The sequence below is a fragment of the Dendrobates tinctorius genome, unplaced genomic scaffold, assembly GCF_039654945.1.
Source record: "Dendrobates tinctorius isolate UK_male_01 unplaced genomic scaffold, ASM3965494v1 ptg000155l, whole genome shotgun sequence".
Classification (NCBI taxonomy): Eukaryota; Metazoa; Chordata; class Amphibia; order Anura; family Dendrobatidae; genus Dendrobates; species Dendrobates tinctorius.
In genome coordinates this window covers 14,597,409-14,617,170 of record NW_027361822.1, presented here as the reverse complement: position 1 = coordinate 14,617,170, position 19,762 = coordinate 14,597,409, and the positions used below count along the sequence as shown (strand labels likewise).

At 45.0% G+C, this 19,762-nt stretch overlaps 2 protein-coding genes across 3 annotated transcripts in view; both read right to left on the bottom strand.

The window, feature by feature from the left end:
- Window positions 1-1,371: 1,371 nt before the first annotated feature.
- The window catches only part of LOC141051126 (uncharacterized), an 87,584-nt gene continuing 69,193 nt past the window's right edge, over window positions 1,372-19,762 (bottom strand). The window contains 1 exon segment of the mRNA XM_073548013.1: window positions 1,372-3,647. Within this exon segment, the coding sequence (XP_073404114.1) occupies window positions 2,981-3,647 (667 nt within the window). The 3' untranslated portion in view covers window positions 1,372-2,980.
- On the bottom strand, window positions 3,682-12,158 carry LOC141051112 (gastrula zinc finger protein XlCGF66.1-like). Of its 2 annotated transcripts, XM_073547994.1 has the most exons (9): window positions 12,050-12,158; window positions 11,448-11,608; window positions 8,503-8,652; window positions 8,195-8,374; window positions 7,988-8,111; window positions 7,806-7,903; window positions 7,517-7,607; window positions 4,100-4,161; window positions 3,682-4,008 (listed from the first exon to the last, which is right to left on the bottom strand). In XM_073547994.1, exons 3-9 carry the CDS (start codon window positions 8,578-8,580, stop codon window positions 3,901-3,903), a joined length of 741 nt encoding a protein of 246 aa, XP_073404095.1. In that variant the 5' UTR covers window positions 8,581-8,652; window positions 11,448-11,608; window positions 12,050-12,158; the 3' UTR covers window positions 3,682-3,900. The 2 variants fall into 2 exon arrangements, with proteins under 2 accessions (XP_073404095.1, XP_073404096.1); XM_073547995.1 differs by lacking the exons at window positions 3,682-4,008; window positions 4,100-4,161 and adding an exon at window positions 4,841-4,932.

Below are 19,762 nucleotides of genomic sequence, written 5' to 3'. Positions count from 1 at the left end.
TGTGAAGCAACAGGGTCCGCTTCCTATTAACCAGGTGAAGTTAATCCGTGTGTACTAGTTATACTGCCAGTTATTGTCCGCCATTACCAGGTAGCAGTTGTCATCTCTGCACAGTGGACCCCGGGCTGCGAACGCACCTCTTATATCTCTTTATTATTTGGTGCGTTCTGCCAGCCCTAACAGATGACAACCTAGAGTATGAGGTGCAGAGAGTTTTGGATTCCTGGATGGTCCATAATTCCCCCCAGTACCTCATACATTGGAAGGGATACCGAAAAAGAGGTCCTTGGTTCCAGCCATGAGGCACGATCGAATTGTCAAGGCCGTTCATGCTAGGTTTCCTGAGAAGCCTGGAGGTCCAGCTGGCCCCCATAGGAGAGGGGTATAGTTACGGTTTCAACACTGATTGTGGCCAAAGGACATTGTGAGTGACAGCTCAGCCTCCCTATGGGATCTGGAGCATGCTGGACTGTCAGTTTAGCGACTGACCATCCAGTCATCCAATCTGATCTGATATAGGGCGTGCTGGGTTATCAGCATTTTGATTGACAGCCATGCTGCTCAATCTGGTCTAGTCTGTGGGCGTTTCCTAAGGTGCCTGCCATCTTAAGTCATTTGCAAGGTATTTAGCTGACTAGCTGTGAACACAGTCCAGTGTCAGTTGTAGTTTTGTTTAAGTTGGGTGTGTTTGCTTAGCCCTGGAATCTAAGAGGTAAGATTTCTCCTTGTGTAGAGTTACATGCAAGGTCTGGTAAGCTAGTATGGGGAAACTTAAACGCCTTGCATGCTCTTCTGGGAAATTAAATATTCAAATTGTATCTTCAGAGAGGCAGAGGACTTGAATTCTAGTGCCACCACTAGTGTCAACATCGACCCTTTAACGAGCCTTGCAATATGATTTAGGATAAAAGTCAATTTGCATATTTGCTTAGCTCTGTGTCTCTTTCCTCCGATCTTGTTGCCAGACCTAGGATTTGTCGTCACTATACTTGTGGATTACCTGCTCTTGATGTTCTTTGACTTCAGGTATGTGATCCCAGCCTTGGCCTCTTGACGTACCCTTCTGGCTTTTGACACCGGACTGTACTTCACTACGCATTTGTCTTACTCCTCTATACTATGAGCCTCCTCGTATCTCGGACCTCCTGAACACTGTGTCTCACAGTGTGTCTCAACATCACAAAATCTGTATTAAACTCGAAAAATGTGAATTTGAACAAACCAGGAGACAGAAAGAAATTTTACAGATGTAATAAGGTTATGTCCTGGTGTTCATACCTATTGGATTGAAATACTAAACCTTCTGTCTGAGATGATTCTGGCAGCTACCCTGGGGTATGCTTATTAAGAATAAAGAAAGATAGCCCAAAGTTTTCAAAGCAAATATTTATGTATAAGTTAATATGCCATGCAAATTTTTGAAAACAAACATTTCTTAACAACTGCTAACCACAAGTGTTGAGATGAAGGTATATGTAAATGTAACAATGTAAAGTATTCTACACACAAGGCTGATATATCGGTGTTATCAGGTTCCTGTGAATTTTAGAATGCAGATCCATATTGGTGATTGCAAACTTTTCGTAACTGTAATGTTATGCTTTAAATTTCTCTTCCTTTCTTGTGAATGCCATTTCAAATTACTTTGACTAAGAACATTACGTTGTCAAACACATTTGAAGCAAAAAAGTAAATGTTGATATCCCTGGGTGATTTATTTGATCTTTATGACTCTAATTATGGAAGTATTGAATATTGTTTTGACTGTGATTTTTCTTGGTGGTCAACAAGACTGGATTTCGAAGTAGAACATTTCCCATACTGCTAACATAAAAATGGCTTCTCCCATATCTAAAGTGTACATTGTCACCGCTGTAGCCAAACAACACAATCCAGGGCAGCATTGGAGACACAGTGCTAGACCCGAGGAGGGCAAGTACAGCATTCTTCAGATTATAAGATGCACGTTTTTCCCAAAAATGTGGGGGGAAAAATGGGGGTGTGTCTTATCATCTGAATGTAGCTTACAAGGTGAGGGTGACTATGGTGGAGCGGGGTCTCAAGAGGCAGGTTGCTGCTGCAGTAAGCTGGCAGCAGCAGGAGTGGGGTGATGCTGGACTGGAAGGAGGGGGTGGTTGGCAGTGCAAGGCTACTATGGGCCCCTGGCTTTCACAAAATGTCTGGAGTTCCTGCACTTCCCATCCTTTTCATTGCGGTGGACTTTGGGAAAATGGCTGACGAAGGCGGTGCATGCACAGATTGAGATCTCATTCTGTGCATGCTAGTGGCCATTTTCCAGAAGTCCATTGAAAAGGATGGGAAATGCATGGACTCCAGATATTTTGTGAAAGCCTGGGGTCCGCAGTAGCCTCACACCCCCTCCTCCCAGCATGGGATCTGCAGCATCTCCCCACTCCTGCTGCAGCCAGCTTCCTTCAATATTGACCCTGCGTCCTGGGACCACGCTCCAGCTCCGCTGCAGATCTACCCCTGGTAAGCTACCATAAAAACAGACAAGATGTACCACCATTTAATTAAATTTTTTTTTTACTATTTTCCATACCAAAATTTGGGGTGGGTCTTAGGTTCAGTGTCTTACAATCCGTAAAATACGGTAAATCATTTTGTTATTTTAGAGTGAACTGAGTCTATGAAGAAAGGTTTTCTGAAATAGGACAATATCTTTGCCATTGGGTCCTATTTAACAGGTATGGGTCAATATTGTGTTTATTTTATCTCCATCTGCCATTTATACATCTAAATAATGTTTATTCAAATGTATAGGAAAGTGCTGTAGGGCATATACCATCTGGGATAAAAATTCTGATAATAGCGTCAAGTGCATTGTGCACTTACCCTAACAAGATTTGATTTTTTAGTTAAACCATATCTCAAATGTTCAACTTGAAAATGACTTCACTCCCATGTGAATTCTCTTTTACATAATAAGATGCAATTTCCTGTATTGCATTTCCAACATTCAGAATATAAATTTTACTATTTCTATGTGTGTATGTTCTGATGTGTTACAAGTTCTCTCATGTCTAACAAGAATGGATCTTTGGTTAAAACATCTACCACATTGTGAACATGAAAATGGTTTCTCCCCTGTGTGAACTCTCTCATGTTTAATAAAGTGTGATTTTTCTGTAAAACATTTCCCACATTGAGAACATGAATATGGTTTCTCCCCTGTGTGAACTCTTGTATGCCTAACAAGATGTGATTTCTGGCTAAAACAATTCCCACATTCAGGACAAAAAAATGGCTTCTCCCCTGTGTGAATTCTCTGATGTGTAACAAGCTCTGATTTATGTGTAAAACATTTCCCACATTCCAAACATGAAAATGGCTTCTCCCCTGTGTGACATCTCTCATGTCTAACAAGACTGGATTTTTGGTTAAAACATTTCCCACATTGTGAACATGAAAATGGCTTCTCCCCTGTGTGAATTATCTCATGTTTATTTAGATGTGATTTCTCTGTAAAACATTTGCCACATTCTGAACATGAATATGGCTTTTCCCCAGTGTGAATTCTCTGATGTATAGCAAGTTTTGAACTAACTGTAAAACATTTCCCACATTCCAAACAAGAATATGGCTTCTCCATTGTGTGAATTTTCTGATGTATAACAAGTTTCGAACTAGTGGTAAAACATTTCTCACATTCAGAACATGAATATGAAGTCTCCTGTGTGTGGGTTTGATGCTTAACGAAATTTGATTTGCGTGTAAAACATTTCCTGCATTCTGAGCATAAAAATCGCTTGTTTTCTGAATGCATATTCTGATGTCTAAAAAGATTTGATTTACGGTTAAAACATTTCCCACATTCTGTGCATGAAAATGGCTTCTCTCCTTTGGAACGTCTCATATACGTAACAAGACTTGATTTATCTATAAAACATTTGCCACATTTTCTACATGAAAGTGTCTTTTCCACTGTGTAAGATTTTTGATGTTGAGCATCCCTCCAGTGACTTTTGTTTTTCTTAACAGCTTGCACTGAATCAAAAGATAAGACTTGTTTAGTAGGTTCACATGATACATCTTCTGGATGGACGGCATGCTCTTCAGAAATATTATGTGTGTTTACATGGTCTTCTGCTGTAAAATCTGTTGACAGTGCACATCCCTCTGAGGTCCAGATAAAATCGCCTGACAAAATTAAAACTGATGTTTTATTTTTTTTTTATTTTTGAATAAAATAACCTTAATATCGTGTAGATATTTTATAACAATTCTACATAAAAATTCACATATAAAGCAAGTCATGTAGTAAAGTTCAATTATCAAACTAGTGAAGCTTTGAATTCGATGATACTGGCCCTGATACCCACACATACCTGGTTCAATCAAGTGAGCATGTGTTGTCAGTGGAGTAAAGCGAGTTAACCGTTCTCATACAACTCAATATGCAAATTGCCTCTTCACAAAGAAAGAGGACTTTTACTCTACAGTGCCACCTATGGGTAGTAGCGATCCTACAAGTCACAATCAACCCTTTAACGAGTCTTGTTACATGACTTAGGATAACAGCCAAATCAGAATCTCAATTTGCAGACACGGTGTTTTGAGCTGTTGGCTCTCGTCAATGCAAAGCATGAGATCTGATTTGGCTAGGTGAGAGGCTCTAGACTGAGGTCTAAGGGGTAAGGTTTCTCCTTGTGGAGAGTGACATACTGTACCAGCCCTGGCTTGTCAAGGTAAGGAAGCTTAAGTATGATCGCTACTACCAATAGGTGACGCTGTAGAGTAAAAGTCCTCTTTCTTTGTGAAGAAGCAATTTGCATCTAAAATTTCCTAGAGGAGCATTGCATGGCGAATAAGCCTCCTTACCTTGACAAGCCAGAGCTGGTATGTCACTCTCCACAAGGAGAAACCTTATCCCCTTAGACCTCCATACAACTCAAGTGGCACTTTAGCGCTCTTGAAAACATAAGGATTGGTCATGTTTAGATTTGTTACACCGATCCTTCTTTTTCCTGACAACTTCTGTTTTAATAAAGTTAGGACACCTCCATTTACATTATTTGGTCGTCAGGTCAAATTTAAATGAGTAGTTCTGCAAATTTTAATCTAATGTGTGCAAGCAAATCAAGATGGGCTATTTAAGTTTATAGGAGTGATAAAAAAAAAAAAGTGAAATGGACAGTAAAACCCTCTGCACCAGGGTGTATTTATAGTAGAAAGTGAAATTCCAGCAAAATGATCTTTTAAACCAGGCCCGCAAAACATATGCCCCCACCCCAAAGGGCTTGTTGCGTCTTGCAGGAACTGAAAGACGTCGCAGAGCCCCAGCTTGATGAGGTCAGCAGCTGGAGACGTCATCACACTGCTGCTGGTGACGCAGAGGCAAAGGACACGGCAGGCACCAGTAAGCACTACATGGAGGAGCTGCAAATGCTATCATTTTATATGAAAGGGCCGAGGAGGGGAGGGTTGATGTTACTGCGAGTGCACATTTGGGGGCAATTATGGAGGCTTGTGAAAGGGTGCACAGTATATAGCGAGGAGCAGTGGGATGGGGCAGACTTGATGCAAACAGGCAGTGTTGGAAAGAGGCAGTTTGGGGTGATATTTAGGAGATGGACAGTGTAGAGGGACATCATGGAGAAGAGCAATGTTGGAGGAATATTATAGTAAGAGGCTGTGTGGGAGATATTTTGGAGAGGGGCAATGTGGGAAGGAACAATATAGAGTGGGGCAGTGTAGGGGGTATATTATATTATAGAGCAGGGCAGTGTGGGGAGACATTATGGAGAGGGGCAGTGTGGGAGGGATATTTTGTGCAGGAAGCACAGTGAAAGATATTTATTCTGGGGCACAGCATGCAAGTTACTTTTATTTTTAAGGGCACCTTGTCTGGAAGTGCAGAAGACAGGCAAATTTTGGGCATGACCTCATCTTGGCGTCTACACTACATGGAGACAAAAGGGATGGGAACGACATCAATCAGAGAATAATAATAATCTTTATTTTTATATAGCGCTAACATATTCCGCAGCGCTTTACAGTTTGCACACATTATCATCACTGTCCCCAATGGGGCTCACAATATAAATTCCCTATCAGTATGTCTTTGGAATGTGGGAGGAAACCGGAGTACCTGGAGGAAACCCACACAAACAAGGGGAGAACATACAAACTCCTCAGATGTTGTCCTTGGTGGGAATTGAACCCAGGACTCCAGCGCTACAAGGCTGCAGTGCTAACCACTGAGCCACCGTGAAGATTTCATCTATAAGATACCTGTATGTAAAAAAAATTTTGATGTTGACTACGCCTCAACACTACTTGGGTTCCTGTAAGGTCTGCAGTCAGATAATGGCTTGGTAACAACAACTCACAGTATCTCCTTATCATTGCTAAGGACACACTTGGAGTTGTAAGTTTAAGAGATTTTTAATTGTGTTTGGGGATGACCTGACATTGCAATTGATTGCTGTACTAAGCTTGGTGATATATACATGTACTGACGGTGGTTCTGGAATTACACTCATGTATCAATGCGGATTCTGTTGTTGCATTCATATACAGATGGTGGTTCTGGCACTGCATTCATGTACTGACAGTGCTTCTGTTGCTGCATTCATGTACTGACAGTGCTTCTGTTGCTGCATTCATGTACTGACAGTGCTTCTGTTGCTGCATTCATGTACTGACAGTGCTTCTGTTGCTGCATTCATGTCTTGATAGTTGTTCTGGCACAGCATTCATGTAGTGAAGATGGATTTGGCGCTAAAATCCTGTACCAATGGTGGTTCTGATGCTGCATTCATGTACGGATGGTGGTTCTGGTGCTCCAAGAACTCAGTTTTCACTCGGATTTATTTGGGAGCACAAACTCTCCAAATCCTCAGAACTCGATTCTGGTGTTCAATTAATGTACAGATCATGGTTCTGGTGATGTATTCATGCAAGTACCCTATAAAAATTTTAGTGACCCTTGGGATTGATTGAGTATGGCAATGTGGCCCTTGGACTAAAAAATGTCGTTCACCCCTGCTTTAGACACATACACTTTTCAGACACATTCCTTCCTCACAAAGCAATGATTGAAAACTGTATGAAACGTGTATGCTTTTCTTCTATGGTGGTGGAAAGATTTGTTTCTACATGGATTTTAATTTATACCAATAAAAGTGTTTTTTAAAGAATCCTTTTGCTGGAATTTCACATTCTTCTGAATTTTGCAGTACTTCAAGTCTCCATGCAATTGGTATCCTTATCCTGTAGGTGAGATGACTTCCCTTTATGTTGTAACTATAGTAGATGCAGGGGTTGCAATTGCACCCGGACCCTGGAGTCTAGGGGGACCCTAAAGGTCCCTTTGGCCAATACAGAAAGACTATCACAATTAAAGTCCATGATAGTTGGGGACCCTGTTGAAGATTTTGCATTGGGGCTCATGAGCTGCAAGTTACACCACTGTATTCGTGTCCTATACATTTGTCACTAAATCAAAATCAGACATGTTTATGTAAATATAGCCTCAATGGTTACTACTCACCAATGTAGTTATCTGTAGGAATCTCCTCTTTACACCGCTCATCACCTCTCACATATGTCTCTGCAGTATTAATATGGGTCAGATATTCTCCCTGAAACAAATAATATAAAAGTCACAGACAGATGGAGAAGTCACATCTATGATCAGCTCTAATCCTGACATCTCCACCGTTCTCATTACACAAGTATAAAACATATAATACTGGTGGATAAAACAAGACTGAGCAAAAGACCTTCACAGCCGTCTACACATCATAGGGGAGATCTCATCACACCTTCTCTCCATCTACCTGATGATCCTGAGGAACATTGGGATTTTCTTCTGAACAGTCCTGTGGAAGAAGAGGACGGGGACATCTCTCTGGTGTTGTCCTCTTACTGGATAGAACTAGAGGAAACACATACAGGGACTGAATTCATTCTTTACATAGAGATAAATTATAGGCCGTGTGTATTTAGCCCTGTCTATTACCTGGTGATGTGAGGGGCTGAGGAACCTCCATCATGACGTCCTGGTACAGATCTTTGTGTCCTTCAAAATACTCCCATTCTTCCATGGAGAAATAGATGGTGATGTCCTGACACCTTATAGGAACCTGACAAATACAATGATACCATCATCACCACGATCCCTTCATGGCATTACTGTATAATTTCCCAGCATTCCCAGCAGTGTCACCTCTCCAGTCAGCAGCTCAATCATCTTGTTGGTGAGTTCTAGGATCTTCTGGTCATTGATGTCCTCATGTATCAGGGGGTGAGGTGGAGGCCCCGTGATTGGGCTCAGGGGTCTTCCCCATCCCTCAGACACAGGGGCCTGACAGCGCTCACTAGAGGTCTTCTTCACTACTGTGTAATCCTGGTTATGGAGAGACACATTAATAAATCTCCCTACAGACATTTCCAGAGTCCTCACCTCTCTAGTTCTGTCAATCTTCTATTCAAATAGATCAGAATGGCAAAATTTGACGTCATAGAATCACTCACCTCTCCAGTAAGCCGGAAGAGGATCTCTAGGGTGAGATGTAACATTTTTTCTACCATCTTGTCCCTGTCCCTATCCATATTTGATGGGACAATCAGGAAAATTCTCTTATATAGAAGATCTCCACTGAGATGATCCGATATTGTAGGTGCCTGAATGGGAAGAATATGATCTGATGTAACATCATAAAGATGCTATTTAACAATACAATAGGGAAAACATATGAGGCGAAAGAACATGTATATGTGGTAAATCATGAAAGTGACACTACAGATAAGGAAGTGAGTGGTTGCAGAATACCATTTTAACTCTTAGTATTTAGACCTTGTCTGTTGGATCATTAAATCTAACTGTTATTAGTTGTTCATAATTTGTTGGCTTTAAAATAAAACTTTGCTTTTACTCTTCTCAACACTGAAATTTTAACACCAAGATGGAATAGTCTTGAAATGATGGAAATCACTGGATGAATAGACATATTAATGATCTGCAAATAATGGAAAAACAGGAACAAAATTTTCACAACATCTGAATTTAATTAGTATCAAGTATGAGCACCACAAGTAGAAATCTCAGGACTGTTTTACTACACTGAATGTAAAATTTTCAAGATCCACTGCTGGCAGTTCCCTTCGCAATTAACGACCAATGATGTCCCAGGTGTGGTCGATGGAAGACAAGTCCAGAGACACTGTAAGCCATTCTAGCACATTTAAGCCATGCAGGCTGCTTATAATAGCATGAGCTACATGGTGAAGTGGAGTTGGAAAGTGCCTCCTGGGACACTTTGCAAAAATGGCCATACCACTAGTTCCACGAACAAATCAATTTAACGCCGAGCTGTTATTGTAATTTTAATCAAAAGCCATCATAATTGTTGTAACTTTATTATCATTGGTTTCAATTAAATAGTTAACTGGAACAAAAAAGTTCTGATGACTTTAATGCATCCCTGAGTTGGAGTCTAAGTAGTGTAAGTTGTTAATGTTAATGTTGACCTGCTTGTGACAATTTATGTAGGGTTTCATATCTCTCAGTTTCATAGTAGAAAGAGTTTACTTTTCGAGGAAGCCTCTTAAAATAAACTCTCTTTGAACAACTGCCTTTTCAGATTAAGCCTAAACTGCCTACATTACACCCAGGTTAAACATCTACAGTTTGGCAGAAGGCAATGCCACAGTACACTGCAGTCCCATCCATGCAGTCTCCCAGTCTGACTTCCACAGCCTGCAGGAGCTGATCAAAGCCCTTCCTACTAAAGCAGACATAGACTCCCTGATAGCTAGGAGAGAAGCTTCAAAGGAAAGGGCAGTTTCAGCCCTTAGAAATGATATGGACACACTATCCACTTGCACAGCCTCAGTTGAGGAGGCTACGGCGTCACTACCTGAGAGGCTGTCTTCTCTGGAGCAGAAGCTCTCACCATCACAGGCTCATATGCAGGACATGATGCTGTTGCTGGATGACCAGGAGAATCGTGGTCAACGCAATAACGTGCGCCTCAAAGGTATACCTGAGATAGTCACCATGGATACCTTATCTCAAAAAGTCACGGCCATCTTTAACCCAATTACCAAATTACGCAAAGAGCACCAGAGACTCCTTTTGTGTTTGACAGAATCCATAGAGTCACCGTTTGTTTCCGGATATTTCAGCTCACACCTTGTTTATGAGACGTCTGCTTCGGCCACTACTGCAAAAGGTCAAGGAGTCTAGAGCCACTTACCGGTGAGGCCACCCATTCCATCTAATCGTACGGAGAGAGCGCTCTGTCATCACCCTTAATACTCGGATGAGCTCAAGGATTGGTTCAAATATTTGGACATATCACCATTCCCTGTACCAAATTGGCTACAAGTTGAGCGTCCTCAGCCGCTACCTCAGAGGGAGAGGAGGAATAGGGGCAGACAATCTTCCCATGTGCAGGAAAAGGAGAAGGCTGATTTCGTGACGAGCTCCACTCCCTCTGAGGCTCCCATCTGACACTCTGCTGCTAATGTTGTATGGATATTATGAGGTTTCCTCCCTCCTGTCTGATGAGGTAGACTTGGAGGGAATTATTGGGATCCTGTCCCATGGGGCTGCGGCTTATATGCTTTTGTTCATCTAAAATGTCTGAGTTTAATATATCCATGTGTAAACTTATCTTGGTCCCCTCCTCCCCCTGTTCTGACTGATAGAATTGTATACTCTGTGATTTGGAAGAAACCTGAGGTTATATTACCTGAATTGGGGTGGGGTTCTTGTGGGTGAGTAGTATTATCTTATTTTGCTCAGTTAATGTATGTTCTTACGTCCTTTGTCCGTCGGGGCACTGCCTCACGGTTTTCTGTGTTCCTCAAAGTACTTGCAAGTCCAGTTTGGATTTGCTAGGTGGTTCTTTGACCTAGTCTTGCTCGGGGTGCGGAGAGCTCACTAGTACTACTGGTGGAGGAATTTTCCTCCTCCATTCTTCTTTTTAGCGTTTTGCAATAACTACTTTCCCTATTTTTGTATTTTTCTTTTCCCCTATCTATTCCCTTTTTACCTTCACCACTCCTCCCATCTGCCCATTTCCCCCATACACACACTGGGACCCACAGCTGCTTTCACTATGCCTCATGCCATCCCAATGGAGGTAAAGTGTGGCTCCCTTAATGTAAAGGGATTGCATAGTTTAGGCAAGAGAGCCATTCTGACAAATTTTTTGAGAAAATCCCATATCGAAATCGCTTTCTTGCAATAACACATGCCAGCCCAGCCAAGCCAGTCAAACTATCTTCTCATTGGTTCCCAAAGAGTATCAGAGCTGCTCTCCTGACTCAAAATCTAGAGGGACAGGTATCCCGATTTCCCGGGCTCTCCCATGGGAGTTTATGGATTCTCGCACAGATAACATGGGTAGAATGATATTGGTAAAGGGGGAAAATAGCTTCCCACATCTTTACTCTTGCCTCTGTGTATTTACCTAATGTCGGACAGGTCTCTGCACTGGCGGGTCTCCTGGATTCTATTGCTGAGTTCTCGGAGGGTACTCTGGTCCTGGGGGGCCACCTCAATATCGCACTTGACCCATCTGTAGACACATCTTCTGGAGCTTCATCTCATTCCATAGCAGCACTACGTAGACTTAGAAGGACATTACATGATCACCAACATTTGGAGACTACTACACCCATCGGAAAAATAAAGGTTTGTAAAGGGAGAAAGTCACAAGGATACGTGTAGTGCACCACGCTGGCTTACAGTCAATTAGCTACATCTATAATATTAGATCAGGCGGGCTACCCAGAACTATATAAGTGCACCCCACAGAGACAGACCCCCCAAAACCGCCTCCACAATTACAGGTCATAGACTTTATAACGTAAAAAGTGCAATTGTAAGCGACCTCATTACCAGTAGAGAAAGCGTCATCTGCCCCCAAACCAGAGCGCCCTCCCTGGTATACATGAGCACAGCCAGCACTCTATTACTGTCCATATATACATGGCAGAGGGCGCTATCTCCGGGAATGGAGGGGTTACTGCCCCCTGTGCAGCCCAGTAATGGGGAATCTCCAGCACCTACCTCCACCTGCAGAGCCGCACTCCACATCTATGGCTGCTCTGTGCGCACAGGACCTGGGATGAGGTCACAGGAGGGGAGGAGTCAGGGGTCACATGATCAGGGGCCTCAGTATATACAGGACTCTGCTGTGCTGGTTGTCATGGTGCTGGATGAGGGGAAGTTTCTGTGTGGGGTCAGGAGGGGTTTACAGGGTGGATGTAGCAGAGCAGCGTGTGTACGAGGTGTACGGAGCAGAGCCGGTGTACGGAGCGGAGCCGCGTGTGTACGAGGTGTACGGAGCGGAGCCGCGTGTGTACGAGGTGTACGGAGCGGAGCCGCGTGTGTACGAGGTGTACGGAGCGGAGCCGCGTGTGTACGAGGTGTACGGAGCGGAGCCGCGTGTGTACGAGGTGTACGGAGCGGAGCCGCGTGTGTACGACGTGTACGGAGCGGAGCCGCGTGTGTACGAGGTGTACGGAGCGGAGCCGCGTGTGTACGAGGTGTACGGAGCGGAGCCGCGTGTGTACGAGGTGTACGGAGCGGAGCCGCGTGTGTACGAGGTGTACGGAGCGGAGCCGCGTGTGTACGAGGTGTACGGAGCGGAGCCGCGTGTGTACGAGGTGTACGGAGCAGAGCCGCGTGTGTACGAGGTGTACAGAGCAGAGCCGCGTGTGTACGAGGTGTATGGAGCAGAGCCGTGTATGAGGTGTACGGAGCAGAGCCGCGTGTGTACGAGGTGTACGGAGTGGAGCCGTGTGTGTACGAGGTGTACGGAGCAGAGCCGTGTGTGTACGAGGTGTACGGAGCGAAGCCGTGTGTGTATGAGGTGTACGGAGTGGAGCAGTGTGTGTATATGAGGTGTACGGAGCGGAGCCGTGTGTGTACGAGGTGTACGGAGCGGAGCCGCGTGTGTACGAGGTGTACGGAGCGAAGCCGCGTGTGTACGAGGTGTACGGAGCGGAGCCGCGTGTGTACGAGGTGTACGGAGCGGAGCCGCGTGTGTACGAGGTGTACGGAGCAGAGCCGTGTACGAGGTGTACGGAGCAGAGCCGCGTGTGTACGAGGTGTACGGAGCAGAGCCGCGTGTGTACGAGGTGTACGGAGCAGAGCCGCGTGTGTACGAGGTGTACGGAGCAGAGCCGCGTGTGTACGAGGTGTACGGAGCAGAGACGCGTGTGTACGAGGTGTATGGAGCAGAGCCGTGTATGAGGTGTATGGAGCGGAGCAGTGTGTGTATATGAGGTGTACGGAGCAGAGCCGCGTGTGTACGAGGTGTACGGAGCAGAGACGCGTGTGTACGAGGTGTATGGAGCAGAGCCGTGTATGAGGTGTACGGAGCGGAGCAGTGTGTGTATATGAGGTGTACGGAGCAGAGCCGCGTGTGTACGAGGTGTACGGAGCGGAGCCGTGTGTGTACGAGGTGTACGGAGCAGAGCCGTGTGTGTACGAGGTGTACGGAGCGAAGCCGTGTGTGTATGAGGTGTACGGAGTGGAGCAGTGTGTGTATATGAGGTGTACGGAGCGGAGCCGTGTGTGTACGAGGTGTACGGAGCGGAGCCGCGTGTGTACGAGGTGTACGGAGCGGAGCCGCGTGTGCATGAGGTGTACGGAGCGGAGCCGCGTGTGCATGAGGTGTACGGAGCGGAGCCGTGTGTGTACGAGGTATACGGAGCAGAGCCGTGTGTGTACGAGGTGTACGGAGCGGAGCCGTGTGTATATTAGGTGTACGGAGCGGAGCCGTGTGTGTATGAGGTGTACGGAGCGGAGCCGCGTGTGTACGAGGTGTACGGAGCGGAGCCGCGTGTGTACGAGGTGTACGGAGCGGAGCCGCGTGTGTACGAGGTGTACGGAGCGGAGCCGCGTGTGTACGAGGTGTACGGAGCAGAGCCGCGTGTGTACGAGGTGTACGGAGCGGAGCCGCGTGTGTACGAGGTGTACGGAGCGGAGCCGTGTGTGTATGAGGTGTACGGAGCGGAGCCGTGTGTATATTAGGTGTACGGAGCAGAGCCGTGTGTACGAGGTGTACGGAGCGGAGCCGTGTGTGTACGAGGTGTACGGAGCGGAGCCATGTGTGTACGAGGTGTACGGAGCAGAGCCGTGTGTGTACGAGGTGTACGGAGCGGAGCCGTGTGTATATTAGGTGTATGGAGCAGAGCCGTGTGTGTATGAGGTGTACGGAGCGAAGCCGTGTGTATGTGTAATAGTATTGTATCTGTAATACGCATGTTATAGAACACTATGTAATCTGCTTATATGAAGGCTGGTGTATAATGTACCTATAGCAGAACATGTGTCTGCACCATCATATACCTACACATTAATTTCATTTTGTTGGGAAATACTTATCAATTTCATTTTCTGTAGCATACATATAGGGGCGGTGGTAGCCTCCACATTTGGCCTTGTACTCCTCTCTTCAATGTTTTTAATTAGACCTTGATCCTTCCTGCTCTTCACATGTGCAGCCCCAAACCCAGGAGAGGTAAATCTGATAGTGTAGATTGCCAATTACAGAGGTTGTCTTTCTGCTTGGCAAGATGGGCTCACACATTTTAACAAAATGCACGTGAACTACCTAAATTTTATTAATATAGCTTATTAGAATTTCCAGAACAGTAGGTGCTAGAGAGCTGAAAGTCAGTGTGAAACTTTCCGAAGTGCCCAACTTAGGCTGCTTTCACACATCCGGCGTCAGGGGTGCGGTGGCGTGCGGCGAAAAGCCGTACCGCCGAATCAGGCCTGCAGCGACAAAATCAGCGGGGAGAAATCCGCAGCACGTAAAAACTACTTGTGCACATACCCTTAGGCCACAAAGGCCTTGTTTATGTTGCTGGTTTATGCAGTACCTCAATAAAGCAGTGGAAGATTTAACCCCTTAGTGACTGAGCCAATTTTGACATTAATGACCAGGCCAAATTTTTTAAATTTGACGAGTGTGTCGCTTTATGAAGCAATAACTCTGGAACGCTTCAATGGTTCCCAGTTATTCAGAGAGTGTACTTTCGTGATATAGAGTACTTCATAATTGTGGTAAAATTTGTTCGATATGACTTGCGTTTATTTGTGAAAATATTGGAAATTGAGAAAATTTTGAAAATTATGCAATTTTCAAACTTTTAATTCTTATGCGCTTACAATAGGGAGGTATGTCACACAGAATAGTTAATAGTGTCCACATGTCTACATTAGGCTAGTTTCACACTTGCGCCTTTTTGCGCAGCGTATGGAGCGCACAAGAAGCGCATGTCAAACGCTGCATTTTTTTGTAGCATTATTGTACGCATAACGACAAAAAATCGCAACGTTTTTATGCATTTGTAAGCGTTTTTCATGCGTTTGCATTTTTTATGCGCAATGGTGTCACATTTCACAGGAGAAAAAATCCTTGAAAAATTCTTGCAACACACTCCACCAATGGGACAGCAGTGGGCGTGTCTTATGGAAATTCTTTATATAGACCCTGTTTACAGCTGAATTCTTCACATTTGCTTGCATTTGACTTGAGAAACATGGATCTGCGCTGGAAGAGTTTTTACTTTGACTTCGATCTGGACATGAGGATGGCTCAGGCTTAGGGTGGTTTCACATTTGCGTTTAGGGCCGCTAAGCCCCGCCCCCTGACGTGCCTCCGCCAGTAGCTCCGCCTACGGGCGCATGACGCTGCATGCATCCTGCGTCCCCTATCTTTAGCACTGGGGACGCAGGCCGTGCGCAGGTATGCACTTGGCGGCGCATGCGTCGACCAGCGCCAAACGCAACCTGTTGCAATTTGGTGCGGTGGGCGCAGCGTCAAAAGGACGCATGCGCAACCAAAAGCATACCTGCGCACGGCCTGCGTCCCCAATGCTAAAGATAGGGGACGCAGGATGCATGCAGCATCATGCGCCCATAGGCGGAGCTACTGGCGGAGGCACAGCAGGGGGCGGGGCTTAGCAGCGGCCGTGCGCAGGCCATCGCTGCGGCCTTAAACGCGAATGTGAAACTGCCCTTATGCAGTTGCTTGCCATGAACAGAGGGAGAGAGAGAGAGGCAGCAAAGACGGCAGCGGCGGCGTTTGTGGATACATCCCATTATTGAACTCCAGGAGAGCCGTGGAGCGTACCACACCCTCTACAGCGAACTCCAGGCAAACCTGGAGAAATTTACGGATTATACCCGGATGACCCAAGAAACTTTTAACTATTTGCTTGGTCAGGTACAAGAAGTCATCCGGAGACAGGACACGCAGCTCCGGCGTGCGATTACTCCTGAGGAACGGCTCCTGGTCACATTAAGGTACGTAGTTTTGCAAAATCAATGCCTGCAGAATTTTATTGGTTGTGACATGAACTCTTCCAAATCTGGCAGAATTATAGTTCTGCCATGTAGTTAACAAAAGGCCGCGGTAATTTTTTATGGCATGTATTGAACAAAAGGCTGCAGATATATAATTTTTTTTTACTTTTACGTGTGTACTAAAATCCCTAAACACAAATATTAATTTTTGTTTTATTCTTTGTGTCACAGATTCCTGGCTACTGGAGAGACCCTCTCTTCACTGCACTTCCAGTACCGGATTGGAATCTCCACGTTGTCTGGAATTGTAGCGGACACCTGCCGGGCTTTGTGGAATGTTCTCTGTCCAGAATTCATGCCCCTGCCCACCGCCGAAAAGTGGTTGGAAATCGCCGATTCTGGACAGTCTGCAATTTCCCCAACTGTTTGGGAGCGGTGGATGGGAAACACATCCGGATTATCAAGCCCAAAAGAACTGGATCAGAGTACTGCAACTATAAAAAGTACTTTTCTACTGTACTCATGGCCATTGCGGATGCAGACTGTATGTTTATTGCAGTGGACATTGGGGCATTTGGCCGTGGGAATGACTCCCAGGCTTTTAAGAACTCTGACATGGGCTGGAGGTTGTATGGCAACCAGTTCAATTTCCCCATGCCATGGCCTCTTCCCCACACCGAAGGTCCGCCACAGCCCTTTGTAATGGTTGGTGATGAAGCATTCCAGATGTGCCAAAACCTGCTCAAGCCCTACTCCAGCCGGGACTTGGACCACAACAAAAGAATTTTGAATTACAGGCTGACCAGGGCCAGGAGAACAGTAGAGTGTGCCTTTGGTATACTTGTCTCCAGATGGCGCATTCTTGGCACAGCTATTAATCTGAAACTGGAAACAGTGGATGAGGTGGTGAAGGCCTGTGTTGTTCTCCATAATTTTGTAATTGCTCTAGAGCACCCGAACTTAGATCTTGATGATGTTGCTCCTAACCCATTGCCTGAATTTACTCGGCATCCTCTCAGGTCATCCGTTGAAGTTGGCCAAATGAGGGACCAATTTGCGGCCTACTTCAACTCAGATATAGACGCGTGAAATGGCAAGAGCAAATGGTGTAAAAAAAATTTCTTGTTGGTATGTTAATATAAAAACTGTTTTGATACCTGCTGTTGGTATGTTAATAAAAAAAACTGTTTTGATACCTGTACTGAGTGCATTCTGTGTTTTAACACTCCCAATACCATTAGCAAGTAGCCAGGTGTATCAGTGAATTTATGATGCTGTGTTTTGTGCATCATGAATTCACTAATACTCCTGAGTAGGTAACTATACATACACACACAAGTTGTATTACCTTTAAAATCTCTACAGTCTGTGTTGAATATTAATCTGTTTCTTCAACACACATAATAAGAGTATGTGGTTAATTACAAGGTATATCTATAGTTCCTTGCGTTTTCGATAATAGTTAAATGAGGACGGTACAAAAAATGCAAGGTAACAATAGATATGCATTGCACTCAACACCATCCTATATGCCAGGGTTTCCAAAATCTATTCCTAAATGTCCACCAACAGATCATGTTTTAAGGATGTATTTTTTTTCCCTCTGGTGATACTATTATCACCAGAGTAATGGAATTACTTAAAACATGATTTGTTTGTTGGACTTGAAGAATGGAGTTGGGGAACCCTGCTCAATTCAGTGTGTGCAATACACCAGATATCTCCATTACTGATGTTTCTTGTGTGAGTATAGGACAAATTCTGACTTGTCTTTTCCACAGCTGTCTCTACATTCTTGTAATATTGCACAGACTCGATCCAGCAGGGTTCCCCAACTCCAGTCCTCAAGGTCCACCAACAGATCATGTTGTAATGAAATCCATAGCTCTGTTGATAACTGCTTCACAAGAGCCAAAATAAAAAAGGATTCCATACAACATGATCTGTTGGTGTTCCTTGAGGACTGGAGTTGGGGAACCCTGCTGTATCCACTCTGTGCAATATACAAGAATGTAGAGACTGCTGTGGAAAAGACAAGTAATGTAGATTGGTTTGGTTTTTTGGACAACACATATGTATATGACTTGTCTTTTCCACAGCAGTCTCTACATTCTTGTAATATTGCACAGACTGAATTCAGCAGGGTTCCTCAACTTCAGTCCTCAAGGTCCACCAACAGATCATGTTGTAATGAAATCCATAGCTCCGTTGATAACTGCTTCACAAGAGCCAAAATAAAAAAGGATTCCATACAACATGATCTGTTGGTGTCCCTTGAGGACTGGAGTTGGGGAACCCTGCTGGATCCACTCTGTGCAATATTACAAAATGTAGAGACTGCTGTGGAAAAGACAAGTCATGTAGATTGGTTTCGTTGACAACACATATCTCCAAGACTGACACAAGAAACATGTCTCAGTAATGGAGATATCTGGTGGCAAAAACGCTAAGTGTATGGCGCAGTGTGTGTACTCAGCGATTGACACAGTAACCAATCCAAATATTTTGAAAGCACAATTGCACATTTATTTTTTCACAAAAACTAAAATAAAAAAAAGTTTTCTTAGGAATGATGTTTGGGGGAAGATTGGGATACTTTGGGGGTGTGGAGAGACGAGGAACGACTGGAGGTTGAGGAAAGGGTTCTAGGAGAAGGGGCGACGAACGTACTGGGGGAAGGGAGCTCTGGAATGGACATGGAGGCAAGTTGAGACACATTAGGAGGAGAGGGTGGATGGACGAACAAAGTTTTTGTTTTGTTCTTTGGCGCAGGAGTATCCTGCCTGGACCGTCTTGCACCGCGTGACCGCCGTACTTTGCTCGACCGCTTGGTGATGGTGGACCATGGCGTTGCCCTGTAAAATATGGAATGCGGGTCACCAATTTGCTGCTCTGTAGTGGCAGTGCTCCTAGAAGGGGACAAAGTTAGGTCGGTGCTCAAAGAAGTGGCGGTGGCGGTGATCCTTGGAGATGTTGTCGTGTCCGTTCTCCTAGAAGGAGGCTGCCTATCTGGGATCTGAACAGAAGTTCTGGCGGGACTACGAGGAGGAGAATTGGTGGCGGTGCTCTTTTGCTGAGGAGTGCTGGCGGTGCTCTTTTGATGTTGACTGGTGGTGTCGGTGGCCCAAGCGAGTTCTGTGGTGGTTTGTCTCCAAGCTGGTGGTGCTGTGGCGGTGGTGGTGCTCCATACAGGAGCAGCGCTTGACATGGTGGTGGTGGCGGAGGAGTGTCCAGCAGCACTCAGACTTGGGGTGGTGTAGTAGTGTCCGGCTTCGCTGTGAATGCAGGTGGCCGTGCTGTGGTATGCGGCAGAAGTTGGTAGGGAGGTGTAGCGAGTCAGCGGTGGAACTGTTGGAAATGACACCACTGACTGCTACACATACTGATTCTGCTGCATAGCCTGCAAGTAAGCAGTGTTGTAGGCCTGTAACACACTCAACTGTTGCTCAGGACTAAGGT